General features: G+C 37.6%; 1 protein-coding gene across 1 annotated transcript in view; it reads left to right on the top strand.

Annotated features, from left to right (window-relative positions):
* The window catches only part of MYBPC3 (myosin binding protein C3), a gene marked incomplete at both ends in the record, with an annotated part of 57,218 nt that overhangs the window by 8,882 nt on the left and 27,090 nt on the right, over positions 1 to 21,246 (top strand). Inside the window, 14 exons of the mRNA XM_080618319.1 lie at positions 72 to 338; positions 1,740 to 1,835; positions 2,096 to 2,182; positions 2,330 to 2,478; positions 3,420 to 3,537; positions 4,887 to 4,935; positions 6,170 to 6,214; positions 8,553 to 8,606; positions 13,387 to 13,410; positions 14,144 to 14,310; positions 15,119 to 15,251; positions 16,242 to 16,366; positions 16,926 to 17,031; positions 20,996 to 21,162. Coding sequence (XP_080474445.1) covers positions 72 to 338; positions 1,740 to 1,835; positions 2,096 to 2,182; positions 2,330 to 2,478; positions 3,420 to 3,537; positions 4,887 to 4,935; positions 6,170 to 6,214; positions 8,553 to 8,606; positions 13,387 to 13,410; positions 14,144 to 14,310; positions 15,119 to 15,251; positions 16,242 to 16,366; positions 16,926 to 17,031; positions 20,996 to 21,162 — 1,587 coding nt within the window. The remainder of the gene's footprint in view (positions 1 to 71; positions 339 to 1,739; positions 1,836 to 2,095; positions 2,183 to 2,329; positions 2,479 to 3,419; positions 3,538 to 4,886; positions 4,936 to 6,169; positions 6,215 to 8,552; positions 8,607 to 13,386; positions 13,411 to 14,143; positions 14,311 to 15,118; positions 15,252 to 16,241; positions 16,367 to 16,925; positions 17,032 to 20,995; positions 21,163 to 21,246) is intronic.

The following is a 21,246-nucleotide window of genomic DNA, read 5'->3' as shown; positions in this document are numbered from 1 at the left end:
ACAGCAGCTGACTACACCAGATAGGTCACAACTGCAAACCAGACTTCTGTGAGCCCTCTCTCTTTTTTTAGTGTCTGCATTTACCAAGAAGCCAAAGACAACAGAGGTGACAGCCGGAAGCACAGCTGTGTTTGAAGCAGAGACAGAAAAAGCTGCCGTCAAGGTGAAGTGGCAGCGAGCTGGCACAGAGATTACTGAAAGTGAGAAGTATGTCATCAAAGCAGATGGAAACAAGCATTCACTGACAATCAATAATGTAGGAAAAGAAGATGATGTGACATATGCTGTAATAGCTGGAAGTTCCAAGGTTAAATTTGAACTCAAGGTCAAGGAACCAGGTATGGTGTTTCTTAAGCAATTCTAATTTCTTCAGCATTTTCAGTTCCACATGCAACCTTTATGGATGAGGCCTATGGGAATTAGCCTGTCCTAACACTGTCAATTTTCTCTACCAGCAATACATATGGTATTATTTGTTGCTACTCAATTATTTGATGCTACTCATTGACATTAAGCTGAGGAATACATTTCCTGTGCCTAAACCACCCATTTCCAGATATCAGAAGTCTACACAGTGGAGACCGCAGAGGAAATCTCAGTGTATGTCTTTAGAGTTCTGTCAAGCTTTTCAACTTAACCACTGAAAACTAAAGCAAAGCTACTCTAACCTAACCTGCCCTAAACTAAGATGCCTACACCTTAGGCCTGGTATTTCCATTTTTTTTAATTAATTTATTTAAATACAAAAATTGTAACAACTGAAAAAATATTGCAAGTTATGCTGCAACGTTTTAGGAGCTCATACATTCCACAAAACTGTCTCAAAATCACCTGCTAATAAAAACACATATTTCCAGAGGGACTTGAACGCAAGGAGTAAGTTTTGTATTATTTGTATATCACCTACAATTATTATTTATGCGTTAAAGGAGCAGTTCGATGGGAAATTGCAAAGCTTTCCCAGGCTTTTCCTGGGAAAAACTATAAAGAGCCAAATTCCCCGGAATTCCCTGGAATTTGAAAGGTAGGTGAGGCCCTTTGGAAGTGGCTCCATTACCTATGGAAAAAAATAACCTTGCTGCAACTGATCTGTTTCAAGAAATTCTACCTCCCTCCATCTGCCCCAGTTGCTCACTCCTACTCCCTTTTCATACATTTCTATCTTCTCCATTGTGCCAAATGCATCTGCTCGAATTTGTCTGGGAGGTCATGATTTAATTGAGAGGCCAGAAACTTCTATGAGCCAGGGGAGGAAACCATACATGCATTTACAAAGTACTTTCTCCATATTAATTACTAGGAGTGCCTGGAGCTTTTCCCCATGCTGCACACAGCAGTAGCATCTGGAACTTTACATTCCAACAGCACTTAAGCAAAACCTCATGAAGAAGCAAATTGTTTACAAAAATAATAATTCCATCACTTTACATTACTTTTTCTATTTAGACCACTGAAGTTAGCATCAAATAATAGCGTTACTGATCAGCAGAATTTCTACATATTAAGACCATAGAACGTAAAAATCAGGCATCATTTCTTTCCAAGCTCAGCAAAAGGAAGACCCTCATTCACCTTCAGTAGGCCTCTTCTGCTTCCAGCACATCCTCTTACTTCTAGAAAGCCACAGCTAATTTCTCTGCATTTCCTAACACACATTTAAAGCTGCTTTTGTGCAAGATTTGTTCAGAAAGGAAGTAGAATCACAATTTTCTTTAATCTTGGCTTACATTCATTTCCAGAGAAGAGTGAGACAGTCACTCCTGTTGAAGCTGCTCCAGCCCCAGCTGCCTCAGAGCCACCTGCACCACCGGTAGAAAGCAGCCAGAACACAGAAGGTAATAGAGAACTAACACTGCTATGAAGTCTGGTTCGTTAACAGAAGGGAAGAGCAGAAACGGGGAATCCTTAGAGTCAGTGAGGAAGAGAGAGTAGCTGAAAGCAGACCACTAGTGATGAATGACAGACAATAAAGAATAAGGAATCTCAGAGACAGAGCAACATATCGAGATATTTTGAAGTTAGGAAATTCACTACATAGGCTGAAACAAAAGCTGATGCAGAAACGCCCAACTTGTAATTCTGATGTTTATTTCAGTTGCACCTACTGGGACTCAACCAGAAGAGCCTCTGGACCCTATTGGGCTCTTTGTGACACGACCCCAGGATGGAGAAGTTACTGTTGGTGAGTAAAAAATGTGAGTCAAGTGATGTGTGTAAATTGTACCTGTTGCTTGACTATTTAGCTTTCCATGTACAGAACGGCAGCAGTGATATAACAGATAAATTAAACACTATTCGTAATCCTATTTTAACCCACTTCCCTTACAAGGTGGAAACATCACATTCACTGCCAAAGTGGCAGGTGAGAGCCTGCTGAAGAAACCATCAGTGAAATGGTTCAAAGGAAAGTGGGTGGACCTGGGAAGCAAAGTGGGGAAACATCTCCAGCTACATGACAGCTATGATCGAAATAACAAGGTACAACTGGCAGAGTAAGGTTCTCAGTCTTCTAGATCCTAATCTGGGGAAAATACAAGCAAATGTAGGAATGGTTTGATATTAAGGTACCCAAAGCTGTACACAATGCTATACTTACCACGGAAGTCTATGTTTTGACTATGCAGACAAGAGACAAGCACTACATACAGACTTTTGCGTACCTTATCTACGGTGAAATGAGAAGATGGCTGGAGGACATAGGGAGCAAATTTTGCACTACGTACTGCAGGATTCCTTTCATCTTCCTCTCAAGTAGTAGATACTTGTTATATTTAAGAGAAAACAATAAATCAGACAGATATTTGAGTATGGTCTATCTTGGTTTTAATAGATCAAGCACTTAGCTACTAGTGTTGGAATTTATTGTTTTCCTGCATTGTCTAGACTACTTTAAATAGCTGAGCAAGATCCATTTTTGCCACAAATGTGTTCAAAGATACACAAAGAGGAATACAAGAGAGTCTGTACCATGACTTCTCATCCTGTGTGGTATATGAAACACTACTACCCTCTCCTGGATGGAATGGAACAGACTTGCTTACATTAGCCACTCCTTTTGCTGAGTTTTAAAGTGTACGGTATACACGGTGGAGGCTGTATTTGTTTAATGAAAGCTCTATTCCTGTTTACAATATGACTGCACACACCAGTACACAAGCAGAGTTTGCCAATACAGCACCGTATCCTCTAAAAGACCTGTATTGATAATACTCTTTAACTGTCCCTACTAAATTGAGGGGTTGTTTGTAATTTATGATAGTAATGAGTTACACACTCAAGAAGTTCTTAATTCTAAAAGGACACAGAGACGTATTTTATCTGTTATCTGTTTCTCTCCATGACTTAATATGCTGTATTCTCTCTCTATTTCAACATTTCATTTGTGAGCTCATGAATTCTATCATTGGTGCCTGTTCCAGGTGTACACCTTTGAATTGGAAATCATAGAAGCAAACATGACTTTTGCAGGAGGGTACAGATGTGAGGTGTCTACCAAGGACAAGTTTGATAGTTCTAATTTCAACCTGACAGTCAATGGTAAGATGAATTCCTGCCACCTTGTTCCTTCCTTTCATTTTTTTTTCCTTCGTGTATGCCCACCAACAATTCTTTCTGGTACATCATAGCTGCTAGACAACATGGACCTGAAGAGCTACACATACACTTACAGAAGCCCACAGATGAGGACTGGGATGGGTTGGCAACAATACAGAGCATTAGAAGTAACAGTGATGTCACTCAAGCCAGAACCATGATGCTTTTAAAGAAAGCAAAGAGAAAGATGCAAATCAGCCCAACTTTTCTCTGGCTTTATTCCAGTCTTTCATGATATTTAATTCCATTAGAATAATAGAGAGGACCATTCTTATTTTGGCAAAAGTTCAGTATTAAAAATGGATACTTGAAATAAAAAAGAGGGAAAATGAAAGATTTAGACATGTGACACTATTACTAATTCCTTTCTTCCCAATAAATTCAAGTCCTGCAGAAGCACTCTGAGATGTAAAATTGTTTTAAGATTAGATTACTTATTTTACATAATACATGGTGCCACCTTCACAACTGCTTGATTAAAAAGCTTATCAGCAATTGAAAAGGAAGGACATTTTAACATTGATTTCCCCTTGGTGTGGAAGAGTTTACATAAAACAGTACAAACATGGACCACCTGAAAGAGCTGAATGTTTGGATCATTCGCTGTTTCAGGGGTTCTGTTGCAGGGATTGCAACACTCAGTAACAAGTGAGCCTAATATGTAAACACAAAAGTGTATTGATATTACTCAGTCAGAAGCATTCAGTTTTTCACCAGTTGGCTGTAGGAATCATGACTTAGGACCTGTGACTGAGAACAGTTTTTCTCCCAGTAGTTGCAGCACACCTATTCACACCAAGAGAAGCTTAGAACAGGGTACTAAAGTTCTCCCTGTCCAACATCCTTGCTGGAGTTTCTGTACATCTCTAAATATTTCCAGGGATCTATTTTTGCTTTCAGAGTATGGACTATAATTTATTAGTAGTAATAATATTCAGTTGATACGCAGTAGTTTTCTCATTAAGGTTTTAATACCCTGTGAAGCCGGTATTGAAACTAATATTTACCAGCGGCAGAACTGACAAAGAAGAGATAAGACAGTTCATCATGCTGCAGGTTTTCATAAAGCATGCAACAAGAGCTAAGCTACACATGGCACACTGGGTGTTGAAAGCTAATTACTGTTTGAAGATGATGCTTCAATCTTTCAATATGTAGTTGATCACAGTTTACAACATAAGACCTTTATTAAAAAAAAAACAGATCTGCAAAGGAAAAGCTTTAGAAATAGCACTGTATTTCTGCATTATTTTGACTTTGCCATTCTTGTTCATCACTTTTTGTCACATCAGAAGCACCGATACCTGGAGACTTGGATATTCGCACTGCCTTCCGACGCACGTGAGTATGTACAGTGGAAACTCATGTAGATCAGATTATAATTCCATGTAGCATTCATTACTTTCCTAGGCAACGCTAACTAAAAGCACAAAGATAGGGATGTCTACTAAGAAAATATTTCTACTATTAAAATACTATAGAACTCCTAGAAATCGTCTGATAGAGTTTAGACTTTGGATTAGCATAACAATCATGGTTGTTTTCAATTATTCAGTTGATAGTGTGTAGAATCCTACCAAGAACTTTAGCACTTTATTTTTCAGACCTGTAAAGCGCACTCCAGATGTAGACCAAAAGGGAAGAAAAGATTCTGTGTGGTGCCTAGTCTTGATGTGGTCCAGCTTGAGGAACTATATATACCTTAATACAAACATTTGCTAAACAGAAGTGAGGTTTGATGGGAGGTCTGTGAGCAGCATATCACTGATAATATAAGCCTTTTGACTGTATTTGTTTTCATGTTCTATAATTATACTAATTTAATCAAGTCAACGATAGTATGTCTGTGTAAAAACTCAGATATATGCAGGTCTTAGATATTAAAGACTGCAAGGTATTGCACTGGTGCTGAAAAGGCTATTCTCCCACATTTATCATACTGTCTCGACTGATATATGACTTACTGGAATAATGTTCCCTTCTATTAGTAAAAAAAAGGCACAACTGGTTAGGATTTTATTCAGACAATAACCACGTAGTTTTTTCACTGTTGAGTATTTCTTCTCCCTTTGTGAGATTCAGTTTCTCATTTTGTTTTTAGGTATCTTTGCAAAATTACTCGACCATGAATATTCCAACAGATAACTATTTCTCTAATGTAGGACACAAATCATCTGTGGCAACTTCTTAAGTTTTTCTCTAGAAGTTCTATTTTTTAATGAATTTTTAGTTCAGTTTTGCTTTCATTTTTAACATTATATCACAAAGAACTAAAAAAAGACTCACAGAATTTATCTACAGTCAAATCCATCTATAGGAGGCTGACCAGCCTTGCTGTGATGCCTATTAAATAGAGGACACTCAGTGCATAGCTGCATTGTGTTATTTCACTGCAGTGAAATCAGACTTCGAGAGTTTCTCTACTTGCTAGCACAGAATTTAGAATCAGTTCAGAGGGAGTGCAGTGTGAGCAGCTTCAGGCTGTTCAGATTTTCAGTTTCTGCTGTAAGAATGGAGCCAGATTTTGAGCTGACCTGTTTAAATCTGAAGCTTTCTCTTTGATACCCTCACTCAGGAGCCTAGCAGGAGGGGGGAGACGGATGACTTCAGCCTTCCTCAGGTAGCCACTGTCCGTGTCAGCAAACAAATTCCAGTCTAACAATGAACTGTCTCTCTCTGCTTAGCAAAAGAAATAAAATAAGGGAAAAAAAAAGAAAACGAAACAGCAGCTTAAACTCCAAATAAATAATTGTTTATGGTGTGTAGTATTTATAAGTCAAATCCATACAAATAACTAGTAACATGAGTATAAATAATGAAAAGAGTAGTTTGATAGTCCCAAGAGAGGCAGATTCATCTAGAGAAAATGCATGTGTTTGAAAAGTGGCATCTTCTCACCACTGTTACAAGAAAAAGTAACTTCAAATTACATGCATGTCTGCCCCTGATGTTTTACATGTTTTCCTCTCTACTGACCACATCCTGATGGAGATTGCCACTGCTCACAGAAATGTACCAACACACATGTAGATGAAAATCTGTTGTTTCCTGGCACATTTTTACCCAAGTATCATTAAATTTCCCAGCCTATCCTTTTTGATCCCAGCGTCTTCTACCATAACAAAAATAGGAACTCTGAGATTAGACTTAACTCTGTGCATGTTAAAGGAATTATTAGGGCCTTATTCTTCAGAAAACCTAAATATTGATTGCTAGGCTTTCCTGAAAATCTAATATCACTACCACCTGGGAAGCAATAGGTGACTAGTTATTCTCCCAGCTGTAGATTATGATTTTCTGAGTACTTGATCAGAAAAATCCCCTTCAAAAACTGGTATTATACTAGTGATTCTCATGTACGTTTTATGCCTGCAAACACTGAGAATCTTCTAAAAGTAGGGAACGAAGTGGCCAAAATACACTTTCCCATTTGAGCATCATACTCAGGAAATGATCCTTTGCAGCACTGTACTACCTTGAGAGTAATAACAGAAGTAAAAATGGAATTGTCTTGATAAAAAGATCTCTTCTCACAACATATTCAAAATTATGCTGATTCAAGATTGTTACTTTTCTCACTAACATTGCATTGTAAAGCAGCACAAGAAGTTTGGCATTTGTTTCTCTTCCATTTAATAACAATACTGTTAAAATACCCATAATTTATCTGCTGAGGCTGTTAACGTTTTGAAATATTTCTTCCTCCAATATTGAATTTTCCTGACTTTCTGGTTTACACTTCTACAGACAGATTTTCTCTGAAGCAACTAGCATTATATATTGTTATAGACAGCAGCATGGGCTATCACCACCACCAGCACAACTAAAAAGAATAATTTCTGTGTATAAAACAATAATTAAATGTAAGCTGTTGCTGCTGGACAACTATGAATGCTGTAAGCAGCATCACCAGATTCTTATACTCAAGACAACAGAAATGTCAAGAAGCAGCTGAATACTGATGATGGGAGACAGAGACAAAGAAAATCCATTTTGACTTTCTGAACCTCGTCTGAATGCAGAAAAGACCTTTTTTTCCCCCTAAATTGAATAATCAATAGTCATGAAATTCAGTGTAACTCCCAGTACTTTTGTATCAAATCCCTGAAGTGATTTTTTAGCAATTAAACCCAAAGAAGTGATTTTAGTGACCTTACTCTAAGTTTTCAGAGTAGATTTATACTTCAAATGCTCAGAAGCACGTCTAAAAGGCATTTGATTTGGAGCACCAAAAAAATATCGTACATTCCATCTGAGTTCACCATGTGTAACAGACAAAATTGTACATCAAAAAACTCCTGCCTGTTGCTTCTTGTTCCCACAAACCAACTCATCACACCATTGCTTGTCATGATGCTTCTTGGGTAATTGCATACTGAACCTCATCTCAGAATCAAAGTCAGATCACAGAATTTGTCCTTTAACTCTCTCAAGCACCAAAGATGTTACACTTTTTTGTATAATAAATTCTGGAATCACAAAGATCCTTAGGAAACAATTACAGCTGGGATAATACTAGAAAAATCCCCACATTATCTTAGATTGGAAGAAGTCCCAGAGAAAGGTTGGTTAAATACTGCCCACACTGTAAATAATATCCACATTTCTGATACGACAGCTTTCCAAAAGTACTAATGATTCTAAAGAAAAGATTCTGAAACATCTTTATGGTAAATACATTCCAGATCAATATGACCACCAAGCTAATACTACGTACAACTTAATCTGTAATCAGCACAGAAAAAATGCAAATTCATTAAATATATTTCTTAAACCTATATGAAGACCAATATGGACAAAGAGCCTAATTGTCACCTCCCATGTCAGTTCATATGCTGAATCATTCTAAATCCATCTACTAGACCCCTACAAAAATATATCACCTACATAATGCTACAGTCTCACAAGGTATTCCCATCTCCTTTTGAAACTAATCGTGGCTTTCTGTTATTATACAGTACCGAGGGTCATGAAGATGGAGAGTTTAATTTTACCGCCCTACTGAAAAAGAGGTGAGTAAAAATCCATGAACTTAAAGAATTAAAATGACCAGCTTCTGCTGAAGAACTCTGAAAACACAAAATCTAGATTAAGTGAAAGTTTCATAAATTTCCTAAAGCAGCTCTAACTGGAAAAAGAATGACAGGAAATTATGGCAAATTCCCCAAATACTCAGCATTTCATGCATTTCTGCTTGGTTTATAAGATTGAACTTTCCCAAGATAGAAAAGGCTGGGACTAAGACAATTACATGCTTCCACCAGTGCTTTTCATTTCAAAAAGCCCCAAAACGCAACAACAATTTACAATACCTGTCTATAAGAACTTATAATAGACAGGTATTTATTTTATATATAGGCAGCTATATATATTATAATAGGAATATATATTATAATAAGAATTTTCTGTCCTAAGTTTCAACAACACTTTTCATCAGAGAGCTGGGACGACAAGACGTTTTATTAGATGTCTGTTAGTACTACACTATACAACTATATTTTCTATAGCATTTTATTACATATATGTAAAGATATTCTATGTTGCATAAGTATTATATAAATATTTTTTATTCTTCCAATTCTATTTTTTATTTCTTGCTTTTACTTTGGCATTTTTTGGTGGAATTTCCTCTCCCATTCTCATCCTTCATTGCAACATCTGTTTTCATAATCTGCCTACTTCTGTTTTTCTCCTTTTCCCACCATCTTAATCTGGATGTTTTGGATCCTGCTGTTGCCAACAGAGAGTAAGATTTCTATTTTATTTTATTACAAACACATGGGTCAGGCTGAATATAAGAACCATTTGTTTGAAATAATGCATGCATCTTTATCTTTCTTAGGTGTAGAGCGTGACAAAATTTAGATAGCATGTAAGAAAATGATCAGCAATTCCTGAGACAGAAATGCTTTTAAACAGTTAATAGAAGTTAAGGGCAGACTACTGAATACAAATCAACGTGCTTCTCTGAATGTCCTTTCATTTTCACCATCACTTTCTTTTGTAAGCAGTTTTAAATTGTCCTTGAATTCCCAGATTTTCTCAATAACCTGCTGCTTTAAATTCCTGTAGTCATAGAAATTAGAATCAGAAAAATCATTGCATATTATACCTGCTAGTGCCTATCAAACATGTGCTGAAGTTTTGTTCCATCCTTCCTTAAATGTGTTAATGAAGGTATTACTGAAGTCACTTACTTCATAAATGTACAGGCGTCTCCATTACAAACCATTTCATTCCATTCCAAGTGAAGTTTCCACTGCTCATTTTCAACCCATTACTCCAAACACGCCTCTGTTCACTGCCCCTGGCCACTCACTGAGTCTTTCTAGCTCCTGAAGTTTCTATAAACACTTGTCACTAGACTCCTGTTTTGCAAATGTAACTTATACCGTTGAAGTTTTCACAATCAACTGCTTGGGTGAATGTTGTTGGGTATCTGTGTCCAGTCTTTGCTCAGCTATTAGTATTACTGTTTATAAAAAGAGGTTTATCTCCACAAAGAGTACAGGATCATGTATACATTTGGAGTAGCTTGGTCACAGAAGGCAATAACTCAACAGCCTGATGTTTCAGACAAGTTAACTCACACAAGTTTCAGTAGGGCTACAACATGACATAGATGTACAAAGCCCTGTATTATGCAATATGTAACATATCCAGCTAGAAGGGAATTCTGGCTTTGCAGTAACACTACAACCAGAACTCTCAAACCAGACAAGACAGAAAGTCCACTTATCAAACTTTCTATAGCTGACACTGATATCCAAGTTTCTTGTTTCACCGTGAGCCCCAGAGAAGTCTGAAACAAAACCTGCATTTGAATTTTATTGTAAGTCTAAAGTAGGGAAAAACTGCTATGAGACCTTCTCCCTTCTGCTTTCATAATTAGTTTTGAGCAGTGGTTGGACTCTTAAAGAAGTAAAAATTTCCAGTATTTCCAGAAATGTTCAGTTTGTGGATTTAACTAGTCATTATTTGTTAGACTAGAAATTCAGTTCATTAGAAGAAGCTTATAAATGTCACTGCATTCTATCGCTGGTTTTCACCTTTCTTGACTTATGAATCTCTGTTTAGTGAATTTAAGCATGCTGATGATTCACTGCTCCAGGTGTTTTTCACAGCCACTTTAGAAGTAATTTGTGGATCCTTCACGCTTTGCACACCACAGCTTGAAGACCCCTCCTTTGCTAATGAGAACTGATAGGCAAAAAAAGTCATAATGGAATGGAACTAAAAATAGAATCGTTTGTTAAAATAGAATAGAAAAGGGGACCTCATGCTGAGGAACTCTCAAGAGCTATGCAGATTCAAATAGAATTGAAGAGTATTCTTTTGGCATTTCTGCTTTGTCACACTTGATGTACAAGTGCTGCTCAATCCAGAGGTAATGAACATTCCCACTAGAATAAAAAGAGCTTCATTTAATATTAATATCATTGTAATTTAATTAACTAGTGTTGACATACAGATGTCATGGGCCAAGGAGAGGTCATTGGGAAGAGGAAGGGAACAGCTGTCACAGAACTATTAAATGGGATAGTGAACAGAGACCTTGAAGGAGGTGACAGCTGACAGGGTCCAATCAGTTGACAGTAATGGGATAGGAAGGAACCATCTCTGGGATGTACAAAACTATTTTTAACCCCTCCACATATGTTTAAAACATATCAGCTGTATATTCCATTTACAGCAGGTTCACTGGGCTGCATCTTAATGCCCCCAAGTGCATAGCTAACCTATGAGGTGATCACTCTGAATAAGGATCCCAACGTCAGGGAGAGTAACATAAGGGTGGGAGAAACTTCAGGAGTCTAGGTCTATGACTTTTCATACACTGCTTAGTTCCTGTTGGAGGAGTACAGCCTAAATATCCAAACTCTGTGTCTTTATGGGATCAAAGAGAAAGCTTGAGCAAATACAAAATGGTGAAAAGGAGTATTGGGGTGGAGAAACCTTTGCTCAGAAGCAGAGAAAGACTTTTTTCTTTCCTTTTTCACAAGTCAAACACTATACAAATTACAACCTTTGACTTTTAGTACAACTTTACGCGCAGCTTGCAAGCCTTTCCCTGTAATTAAAAAATATTAGTATTTCCAAGGAAGCTACTATACTCATGCTTATGACCAAATTTCTTGTATTTCACTTGCATACACCCAAACAGTATTGCCAGATACAAAGGTGGGATGACAGTGAGTAATGGAAAAGCTAAAGCTGAAATTACGGAAGTCTTCTCAATAGTGGGATATACTGGACTGTGGAATTGCATCCAAATTGGGAGATTTTTCTCATGATGTATTTAAACACAACTCACAAAAAGTATTTTTGAAAACTCTATGAATAACCCTACCTGCAAATTTTCAGGTAAAGGGGTGAATAGAGATGAGCATAGAAGCAGGAAGATAGACAGAGATACCACCAGAATTTATACACTGCCTGTTAAGTTTTTCTTATTTCCTATGAATTTATGTTTCCTTTTGAGATAGTTCATGCCACAGAACATTAATTGTACTAGTACAAAGAACTCAGCACATTAGAAATATTATATACTCCTAGATTTATGTACTTGGATATCTATTTCAATTCACATGTAGTTAGAAATATTTAAAAGTTACTCGTTGATATGGTTAGGAGAACTTGCTCCAAAATGGCTCATGTTAAAAACATATCTCAGTCTATTTGGCAAATCAGTTCAATTGTCCTGCCTTCTGCTAGACAAAACTACAAATCATCTATAGCAGCCCCAGACTAAATGATAGATATGTAGAGAAGAAGAACCCTGATTAAATTTGTGGGTGATGTTGACTCACTGTTGTGACAAAACAAATACCCAGTAGGCTGTACTTACCACAGGAAGTCCAAACCTCAGATACACCTATCAATCCAATGAGTGCTACTGAAGGCTTAGTGAGTGATAAATCCCTCCGTAGATAAAGATATCACATGCCATATTTCAGCTCAAACTCTCTAAGTTGAAATCCTTGTCTCTTGCTTTCTTTCCTCTTCAAGAGCTACAGATGCTCTGGAAATCCCAAGTCTGGACTGCAGTACTTTAATAAACACTGTGCTCACATTATGAGCAAGCCTTTTTGGCTTGACAATAGAATGAGCACTAGAAGTGTTTGGTTATATCTTCTGTCTAGACTGACTACAGTCATGATTTTTCAGACCAATGGGACTGTTATCTTTCTAGAAAATTTTGGGGAAAAAATAAAATGGAAATATGCCCAATAATCCTTCATTTTTCTCTGCATTACCTACTTGTCTTCTTATTGGGTTTACAACTGAACATGGCTTCATTTTAAGGGTGTGTCCTGCTTCACTGAAATCTGCTTGGTTCTGGGGGTACCAGAAACAACAGCCACAGGAAGTTCCTTTTCCTGAAGAAAATTTTAAATTACATCTTTTGTCCTTTCTCTGTTTACCAAAATGCAAACTATGACAGGCAACAACTCCATGATGACCTATGTGTTCCCTGTAAAGTGATCAGCCATAATTCTGGGATAACGTCTGGAATAACCAGACATGCTTACACTTATAAACTGCATAGTGGAACTATACAAAGTGTGGGAGTGAGTTTGGTTTCAACAGGGGACAGCCTTTTTCTGAAGCCTATTTCAGAGCTTTTGCATGAGCTCCTTCATATCCCTGCTGCTGAAGCACAGGCATGTTCTGCTAAAGATTAACATGACATTCATGCCTTTTTTGTATTAACACATGATGTCTTCTTTCTTGCCCATTGGGATGCTGTATGTGTTTCCAAACGATTCTCTGTGTCATTCTGGAGTACAGCAGCTTCTTGCGCACAGTAAATCGGTAAGGTTACAACAACTTCTTTTTCTATTTATGATCTTTTACATTAAAAATACAATGACAGAAAAAAATGCCTTTCCCAAAGCCAGGCAACGAAATTTTCACTTTGTTTTGCTAAACCAAACATTAATTCTTCCATAATTGCAAGTTCTTTGGTTAAACTATAAGTAGTCCATTGTAAATATTGTCTTGTTAGCCATTACTCACCAATCTACGGGTCTTCATGTTTTAGAATTTCCTATAGACAGCAACTATATTTACAATAGATGATAAGTATTTTAATTACCTCCAATTCATTTTAGTGAAGAGAAAAAAGGCCCTGAGTAGAAACGGATTTGTCTCTTATTAACATAAACCAACTGCCTTGTTTCTAAGGCATTCTCAGGATGTCAGTTCAGTTCCTTGCTTTGCCACATGTTTTGTGTATGACCACACCAGGAAAACAAATCTCCACGTGTTTCCATTACCCATCATTAAAGGGAAGTTAATATTTATTTGCCTTGGCTAATAGAAAGTAAACCATTCAGGTCAGTAATTGGATTTTAATCACTATATATAAATAGCAGTAAAGCTAGTTTTATTTCATCATTTTAAGTAACAACATAGGAAAAGTTAAACTACTACATTTTTCATGAAGAAATGGCTTCATCAAGCCAATATGTACCTCGCCAAGCCTATCGGTGTTTTTAAATCCTCTCAATAGCGGGCATTCAGGTCCTTTAATCCCTTTCTGCAGAGGTGAAGGAAAATCTGAATCCCAATGTGATGTTGATGTCTGGGAAATCCTGAGGAAAGCTCCTCCTTCTGAATACGAGAAAATTGCTTTTCAGTATGGGATCACAGATTTGCGTGGGATGCTGAAACGCCTCAAACGCATAAAGAAGGAAGAGAAAAAAAGTACAGGTTGGCAAGCTGTTATTTATTCCAAATAAATGTGTTCTTACCTTCTTCAAGTATTAACATCAGCTAATAGCACCCATGAGAAAAACATAAGGAATAGGATTTTCCTATTCCAATTGTTACACAGTTTTATATGTGAAATGCTGATTCCCAAAGATTAAAGTGATGTCCAAAGCTCTGAGTTACCTTCCTCTGAAACTCTGGATGTCCTGAACCTGTTCATTTTAACTAGTTTCTTCTGCCCTACCCCTTATTTTTCCCAGAACAGAAAGCAACAACACCCCCACCCCTAAAACTGGTTAGTATGTCAGGTATCAGTGGTCCACTTAAAGAATTTAATTTCCATTGGGATGATATATTTGGAATTCTTGAGTCTTTTCTAGACTTGTGAAGTATTAATTGCCTAATTTTAACGAATTTGTTTTAAAAGTCTGAAACAGAGAAGGCAAACTGCCATTCACCAGTGAGAAGATCAGTATCATTTTCCTACATGGGTAGACAAAGCTGTAACTCTGTGTAGGATGTGTTGAAGTACATATTCACATCTGATTTAGAATATTCTACCGTGCTTATTTTAGTTTATATCACATACTTTTCATCCTATATTAAGGAAAACAGAAAACAGAACAAGATGAACAACAGACAGGAATGGTAAAAATGCAAACAGGGATGCAGAAAGCAGGGAAGATTTAAGATGATGCTAAACCATAGGAAAGGGAATAGAGAATTACTTCCCTGATAGAGAATGCAAAAATAAATGTTAAGTATAAAAATGAGTAAGATGTATTTTTTTAATCATTCTTTGCCATAGCATTCCTCAAGAAACTGGATCCAGCTTACCAGGTGGATAAAGGGCAAAAGATCAAATTAATGGTTGAAGTTGCCAATCCAGATGCTGATGTGAAATGGCTGAAGAATGGACAGGAGATCCAAGTGAGCGGCAGGTAAACTAGAAACGTGGGAAATACAAGGATGCTGGGGATGGACTCTTCATCAGGGACTGTAGTGACAGGACAAGGGGTAACGGGTTCAAACTTAAACAGGGGAAGTTTAGATTGGATATAAGGAAGAAATTCTTTACTGAGAGGGTGGTGAGGCACTGGAATGGGTTGCCCAGGGAGGTTGTGAATGCTCCATCCTTGGCGGTGTTCAAGGCCAGGCTGGATGAGGCCTTGAGAGGCATGGTTTAGTGTGAGGTGTCCCTGCCCATGGCAGGGGGGTTGGAACTGGATGATCTTAAGGTCCTTTCCAACCCTAACTATTCTATGATTCTATGATTCTAAATCTCCAAGAGAAGGAGCTACAGCTTGGACGAAGTGGGAAAACTAGCTTTTCTTGGAAAGAAAGGATTGTAAGGGGGAGAAATGGGAGCTGAGACAGAATCTACGTAAAGCTTTGTCTTAGGGACTGTTTGCTTATCTCATCGCTTTTTATTTTTTCTCCCTCTGCTCTGTATATCTACACATGAAACTGGATGCTTCCGTCTACCTACGTAGCAAGTAAGTCCTCAGATTATATTCTGATCTTCATGTGCATATCCAGGGTTCAAAATTACTTTCTCATGATATGGGGTATACTTCAGTGCAGCTTCTTTGTCAACCCAGTTTCCAGTGATTTCGTGCTGAAGCCATGACAAAGTGCTTTTAATGGTAGTCAGGTTTGTTGTATTGCTAGACGTTAAAAAAGCATGTGGCACCATTCACAGGAGTTTGTACTTCTCACATGTGTATGAAGATTTGTCCATAATTTCCTATGCTATAGTTTTTCAAGCACTACTGCTGTCCACTGCACCAGGACAGGGATATAGGGCTTGAGTCTTAAACCTTGCCACAGATGCCAGAAAAAGAAGGAATCTTTTCCTCTGCCAGGCAGAAGACAGTGTCTGGGTTGAAAGGAGTTAGACTCTGATAATTACGTTCAGTTTCTCTTTTCAGATATATTTTTGAGTCTGTTGGGAATAAGAGAATACTGACCATAAACCACTGCTCTCTGGCTGATGATGCAGCATATGAATGTGTAGTAGGGGACGAGAAGAGCTTCACAGAATTGTTTGTAAAAGGTGAGCGATGAACTATGAATTACTGTCACCTTCTCTACTCTCAGATTAATCTCATAGGAAAGGAAATTCTCACACATGAAAAAATTCTGACATCTCTTGAAGTATATATTTTTCTTACAGTTGAATGAAGGAAAATTATTCCTATAGCTGCAACTAAGAAAGCACAGGAAAACAGCATGATGATAATTACCGTTAATTTTCATTTGGGAAGTGATTTACTTCTCCCCAACAATAGGGCTAGAAAGTTACTTTAAAATTTGATTCCACTCAATATAATCTCTAGGGGCAGCTGAAGTAGTACAAGAAACTAATGCCTCTGGTTTAGAATTTTAGACTATATATGAAACTTGATTAATTCTGTGTTTGTATTCTGCCTCATGAAGCAAAACTCAAAGGTCATTTGGTAATATTGATAATGTGATCCAGCACAGTAAATTTGAAGGCTCAGCACAGACAGCATCACCATGGGGCTCTTCCTGTACAGTGCAGAGAGCTGAAATCTACCTCTGGTTTTCAGCCTTCTAGAATACTGTTTTAATAAAAGTATCTTCATTTTCAGAACCTCCAATCCTGATCACTCACCCACTAGAGGACCAGATGGTGATGGTTGGAGAGAGGGTGGAGTTTGAATGTGAAGTGTCTGAGGAAGGAGCTACTGTGAAATGGTAAGAGAATAGAAAAGGGGAAAAAAGCCCCAAACAACATGAAACCATCTCACTCCATGGAACAGTCTAGGACCAGTGTTTGTGTACTAGAGTTGTGAATAGAAAGGAAGAAGGCATCCTATATAACTGCTTTCAGAAAAAGACTGATCCTCCTCCTATATGTCAAACATTGAGGAGGAAATGAGAGGCCAAAAATAAAATAAAAGGTATAGATATAGGGTGTCTAGAATTTCTTGTGCAGTGTTTACAGGGTGCTGCCAAGCTGTTGGCTTTAAGCTGTCCTAAACACTTGACAGTAATGTCTAACTATTGGCCAGACTAATCAGATCTGTATTGTGATGAGTCTGCTCTACATTATGGAATCTTTCAGTCTTCTCAACCACAGTGAGGTGTGGTGTTTGGTTCTCCCAAAAAGCATTTTTTTGTTAAGTAAAAAGTTAGTGTCTCTTGAGACACAGAGAGAAGGTCATTGACTTATTTTAACATAACTGTTGTAGTGATCCTGTAAAAGCAATCATTACGCATACGCAGCAAGTAAGATTAAGATGACAAACATTTAGACCATAGAGTCCATTTTATTGGGCATTCCAGCCAAGCGGAAGCTGGGTTCATGTTGCTTGGGCAGGCACAGCAGGCAGTGCTCACATACCAGGTCTTACTCACACTGTTCTCACTTCATTCTCTACCAGATGAAATTTTCCTGTGCTTGTTAACAGCTTCAGGCACGTGGTTATCAACTGTTCCCACAATGCCCATGACATTCCTGGAAAGTGCCAAACACTCATCTGCTCTCCCAAAGGAAGGAACTGAGAATTTAAATAAAGCTCAAGAGCTAGTACAGCATGTGCATTACACCATTAAAGCCACATGCACAGGCACACACATGCTATTGTTCAGGAGCTGCTTAGAGACCCCTGGTCACAAGAGATGGGGACAATCAGATCTTTTCCTCTCAGAGCACAGTGCAGCTGCCACACTTTGATCCTTTGCCTTTGAACAACTCCCATACATCTTACAGGGCTCCTATCTGTGGGCTGGGCATTTGGTGTGACAAGGCCAAACCAGCAGCTGTCTCAGCCTGAAATGAAGCAAGTGGCCAGAGAAACTCTTCAAATTATAGCAACAGAAAACTGAGCACTTAGACATTTACGCTGTATTTTACTGGGTTTATTATGTGAGACAGTCAATGCTCTTGCAACAAAGGGAGTATTTTGGACAATGGAGGACAGTGTCCAGGGAAAACATGAAACACAGTATGGAGAAAGAGTTTCAGTTTTACGGCTCATCAGGGAAATGCTCAATAGTTTAAGCCAAGTAACAGGCACTAACTCAGGGCACCTGTTATAGCACCCTTTAAACCTGGGACATGAAATCGCAAGCACATGAACAAAAGCAATTATGTGCCTAGCACAAGACAAATAATGCTCACAACCTCTTAGGCATGGCCATCAGACTAGGACTTGGAGAACTCATTATGTGGGTCTCTTCAGAGTAGTCAGGAAACAATGTTCTTTTGATCACGTGGAAAGGTCTCACATTATTATTATTATTATTATTATGCATTACTATGGAATAGCTATTTTTAAAATTCAGGTACTTTTGGAAATAATCCTTGAAGAAGTTTTGACATGATTTTTCCTGTCTCTGAATGCTGGATGTATCATCTGATCAGTTCCAAAGGAAAACAAACTATAGTTATGTACCAGCAACAATAAATCTCTGCATCCCCATTATCACATAGTACCTATATCAGCCTTATCTCAGCAGACATTAACCAATTTGTCCTCGGAATCTAAACAGGAAATAGGAAAGCATTTCCAGACAGTCACTGAGTGGCAAGGTTGAGAACAGATATTTGATCTTGCAGATGTTCTGGACTTGTATAGAGTAAACTACGGCTAACCCACCTATTATTGCACTAGTTGTGCTTCAAGTCTGAGGCTGGACCAGATGACCTACTGTAGTCTTTAAACCAGCACTTTGTGGTTCTATAAAATCTTCCACTTACACTTTGATATCAACTGATTCTTCTACTTCATTGCTCCAGTTACCAAAGGAAGGCCTCTAATATTACCTTATATGAGGGTTTTCACTTTTCACTGAAGTATTATTTTAAGCTAAATGATATCTGGGAGTTGGGTTTTTTTTGTTGAGGTTTACGGTTTTATCACTCCACTATTTGTTAGTACAACCTTCTGCAAACACTCTGCACACACACAGCATCAGCAGCTACTCAGAAAAAAAACACAAGTTAAATGTACTATTCCCTTCCCAGGGACTTAAGACACTAGTCATTGTAAAAACCCTATTTTCATTATTTAGACAAGATTTTAAGAAATCTCATTCTTAACAATGGCGAAACATTCAGGTATTTTTCATGAGCCATATGTCAAAACTCCTCACTAAAAAAGGAAGAAGTTCAGCTTTGGACCACTAACCACAGTGCAAGTGCCTGGTTTTGCCAGAGCAGCATGTTGAACTTCTAGATCACAGTCTGTTCTCAGAAGTTCAGCAAAGGTTTACTCATTGCTTCGTAGCACTTGTTCCAGAACTAATCTGCATGAATGAGACTATCAGGCTTAGGAGAACATCTTGCATGTGGTCTCAGACTCTTGCCACTCAGCAATCAGAGGAAACGTTACCCTGACATAACACTAAGCACTCTGTTTCATGTGGCTGGTACAGGCATCTTCTGTTTCCTCCCTTACTTATGTTGTTCTGTGATCTGGAAGGGAGAAAACAGTTTTTCTAAACCAAAGATAAGATCCAAAAATCTGTGCTGTAAAGTACAGTTAGAAAGGAGTAACCTATAAGTATCTTGAAACGCAGTTGCAGCAGGTACATCTAAGTCTCAAGTCAGAGGATTCCTCTCTCTGCTTAAAATTTAGACCTTGTGATTCACTTCAGCAAACTAACAGAGGCAAAAGGTTTTCATGTATATATCTACCTAGAAATTAGAGCTATATTATTTTAAGGAGTCCTTACGTAACATTTCTATTTGCTATCCTGTAGGCATATTTCTTAGGCTGAACAGTCATTGGTAATGAATAAGGGAAATTACACAAGATAGGAAAGTCCTATTCTATTAAAAGCATAACATTGTTTCTATTTTTTTTATCATGTGAGTAAGTAGCAAAGAGAAAAACATTTTCATTTACAAACTGCAGCAGTATTCAAGTAACATCATATAAATATATTTAAATAATAATGAAAACTATAAAATACTACAAAAGGAATATGCTGAAGAAAGTACAAGTTATTTTCTTGCAGCCTGTTCATGTTGTTTAGCATTAAGAACAGGAAATCTTGAGTATTCTTGTGTGACCTTGACTGAGCTGCATGAATCCTCTCTGCTCATTTCCCTTTGTGACAACTGGAAATGACAATAATTAAATTTCCTCCCAGGCTGGATGGTGAAGCTTAATTTAGTAATGTCTTAAACTGGGACATCCTTCAATGTAAAAGGCTACAAAATCCAAAATGCATCTTTGTTTTAATCCATGCTAAAATTTTCTTAATTTACTGATGCCCACAAACCATTGATTTATAACTATTATAATTTACATCAGGAAAATTAAGACTTCTAAGTAATTTCCCAGCAAGTCCCATTTACATTATGGCAATTTATAAAATAGGAAATTCCCTGCTGTTGAAATGTCTTCATCCCTGTATCTTCTACAGCATTTAATATACTTTCATAATTATCTATAATAAATAAATCTATACATAAATACCAAGAATTAAGTAAATCCTGTGAGTAAACTCTCTTGAACCAGAAGTCAAATACCTAGTGCAAATTAATTGTCAAGCTAGAAGCATTTCTGGTTCCAATAACATTTTGCTAACTTGAAATGTTATGAAGATTTAATTTATCTTGTGTGTTCCAATCTCTAGTAATATTGAGCTGGCTCTTACTCTCTTCCAGCCATTGAAAAATGGCTCAATACTATTTGTGGCATTGCAGGGAAAAGGATGGAGTTGAGCTGACACGAGAAGAAACATTCAAATATCGATTCAAGAAAGATGGCAAAAAGCAGTATCTAATTATTAATGAGTCAACCAAAGAGGACAGTGGACACTACACAGTGAAGACCAATGGTGGGGTATCAGTTGCTGAACTAATTGTACAAGGTAGGCACCAAATTAAAACAGGCTAAGATAACCTTCTCCAGGATAGTGCATAGGGGTAGCATAATCCCTACACCAAGGAAAAAG

This window comes from Psittacula echo (assembly GCF_963264785.1).
Source record: "Psittacula echo genome assembly, chromosome: 5".
Taxonomy (NCBI): domain Eukaryota; kingdom Metazoa; phylum Chordata; class Aves; order Psittaciformes; family Psittacidae; genus Psittacula; species Psittacula echo.
The sequence above is the reverse complement of the archived record's forward strand: the minus strand, read 5'-3'. Positions and strand labels throughout refer to the sequence as shown.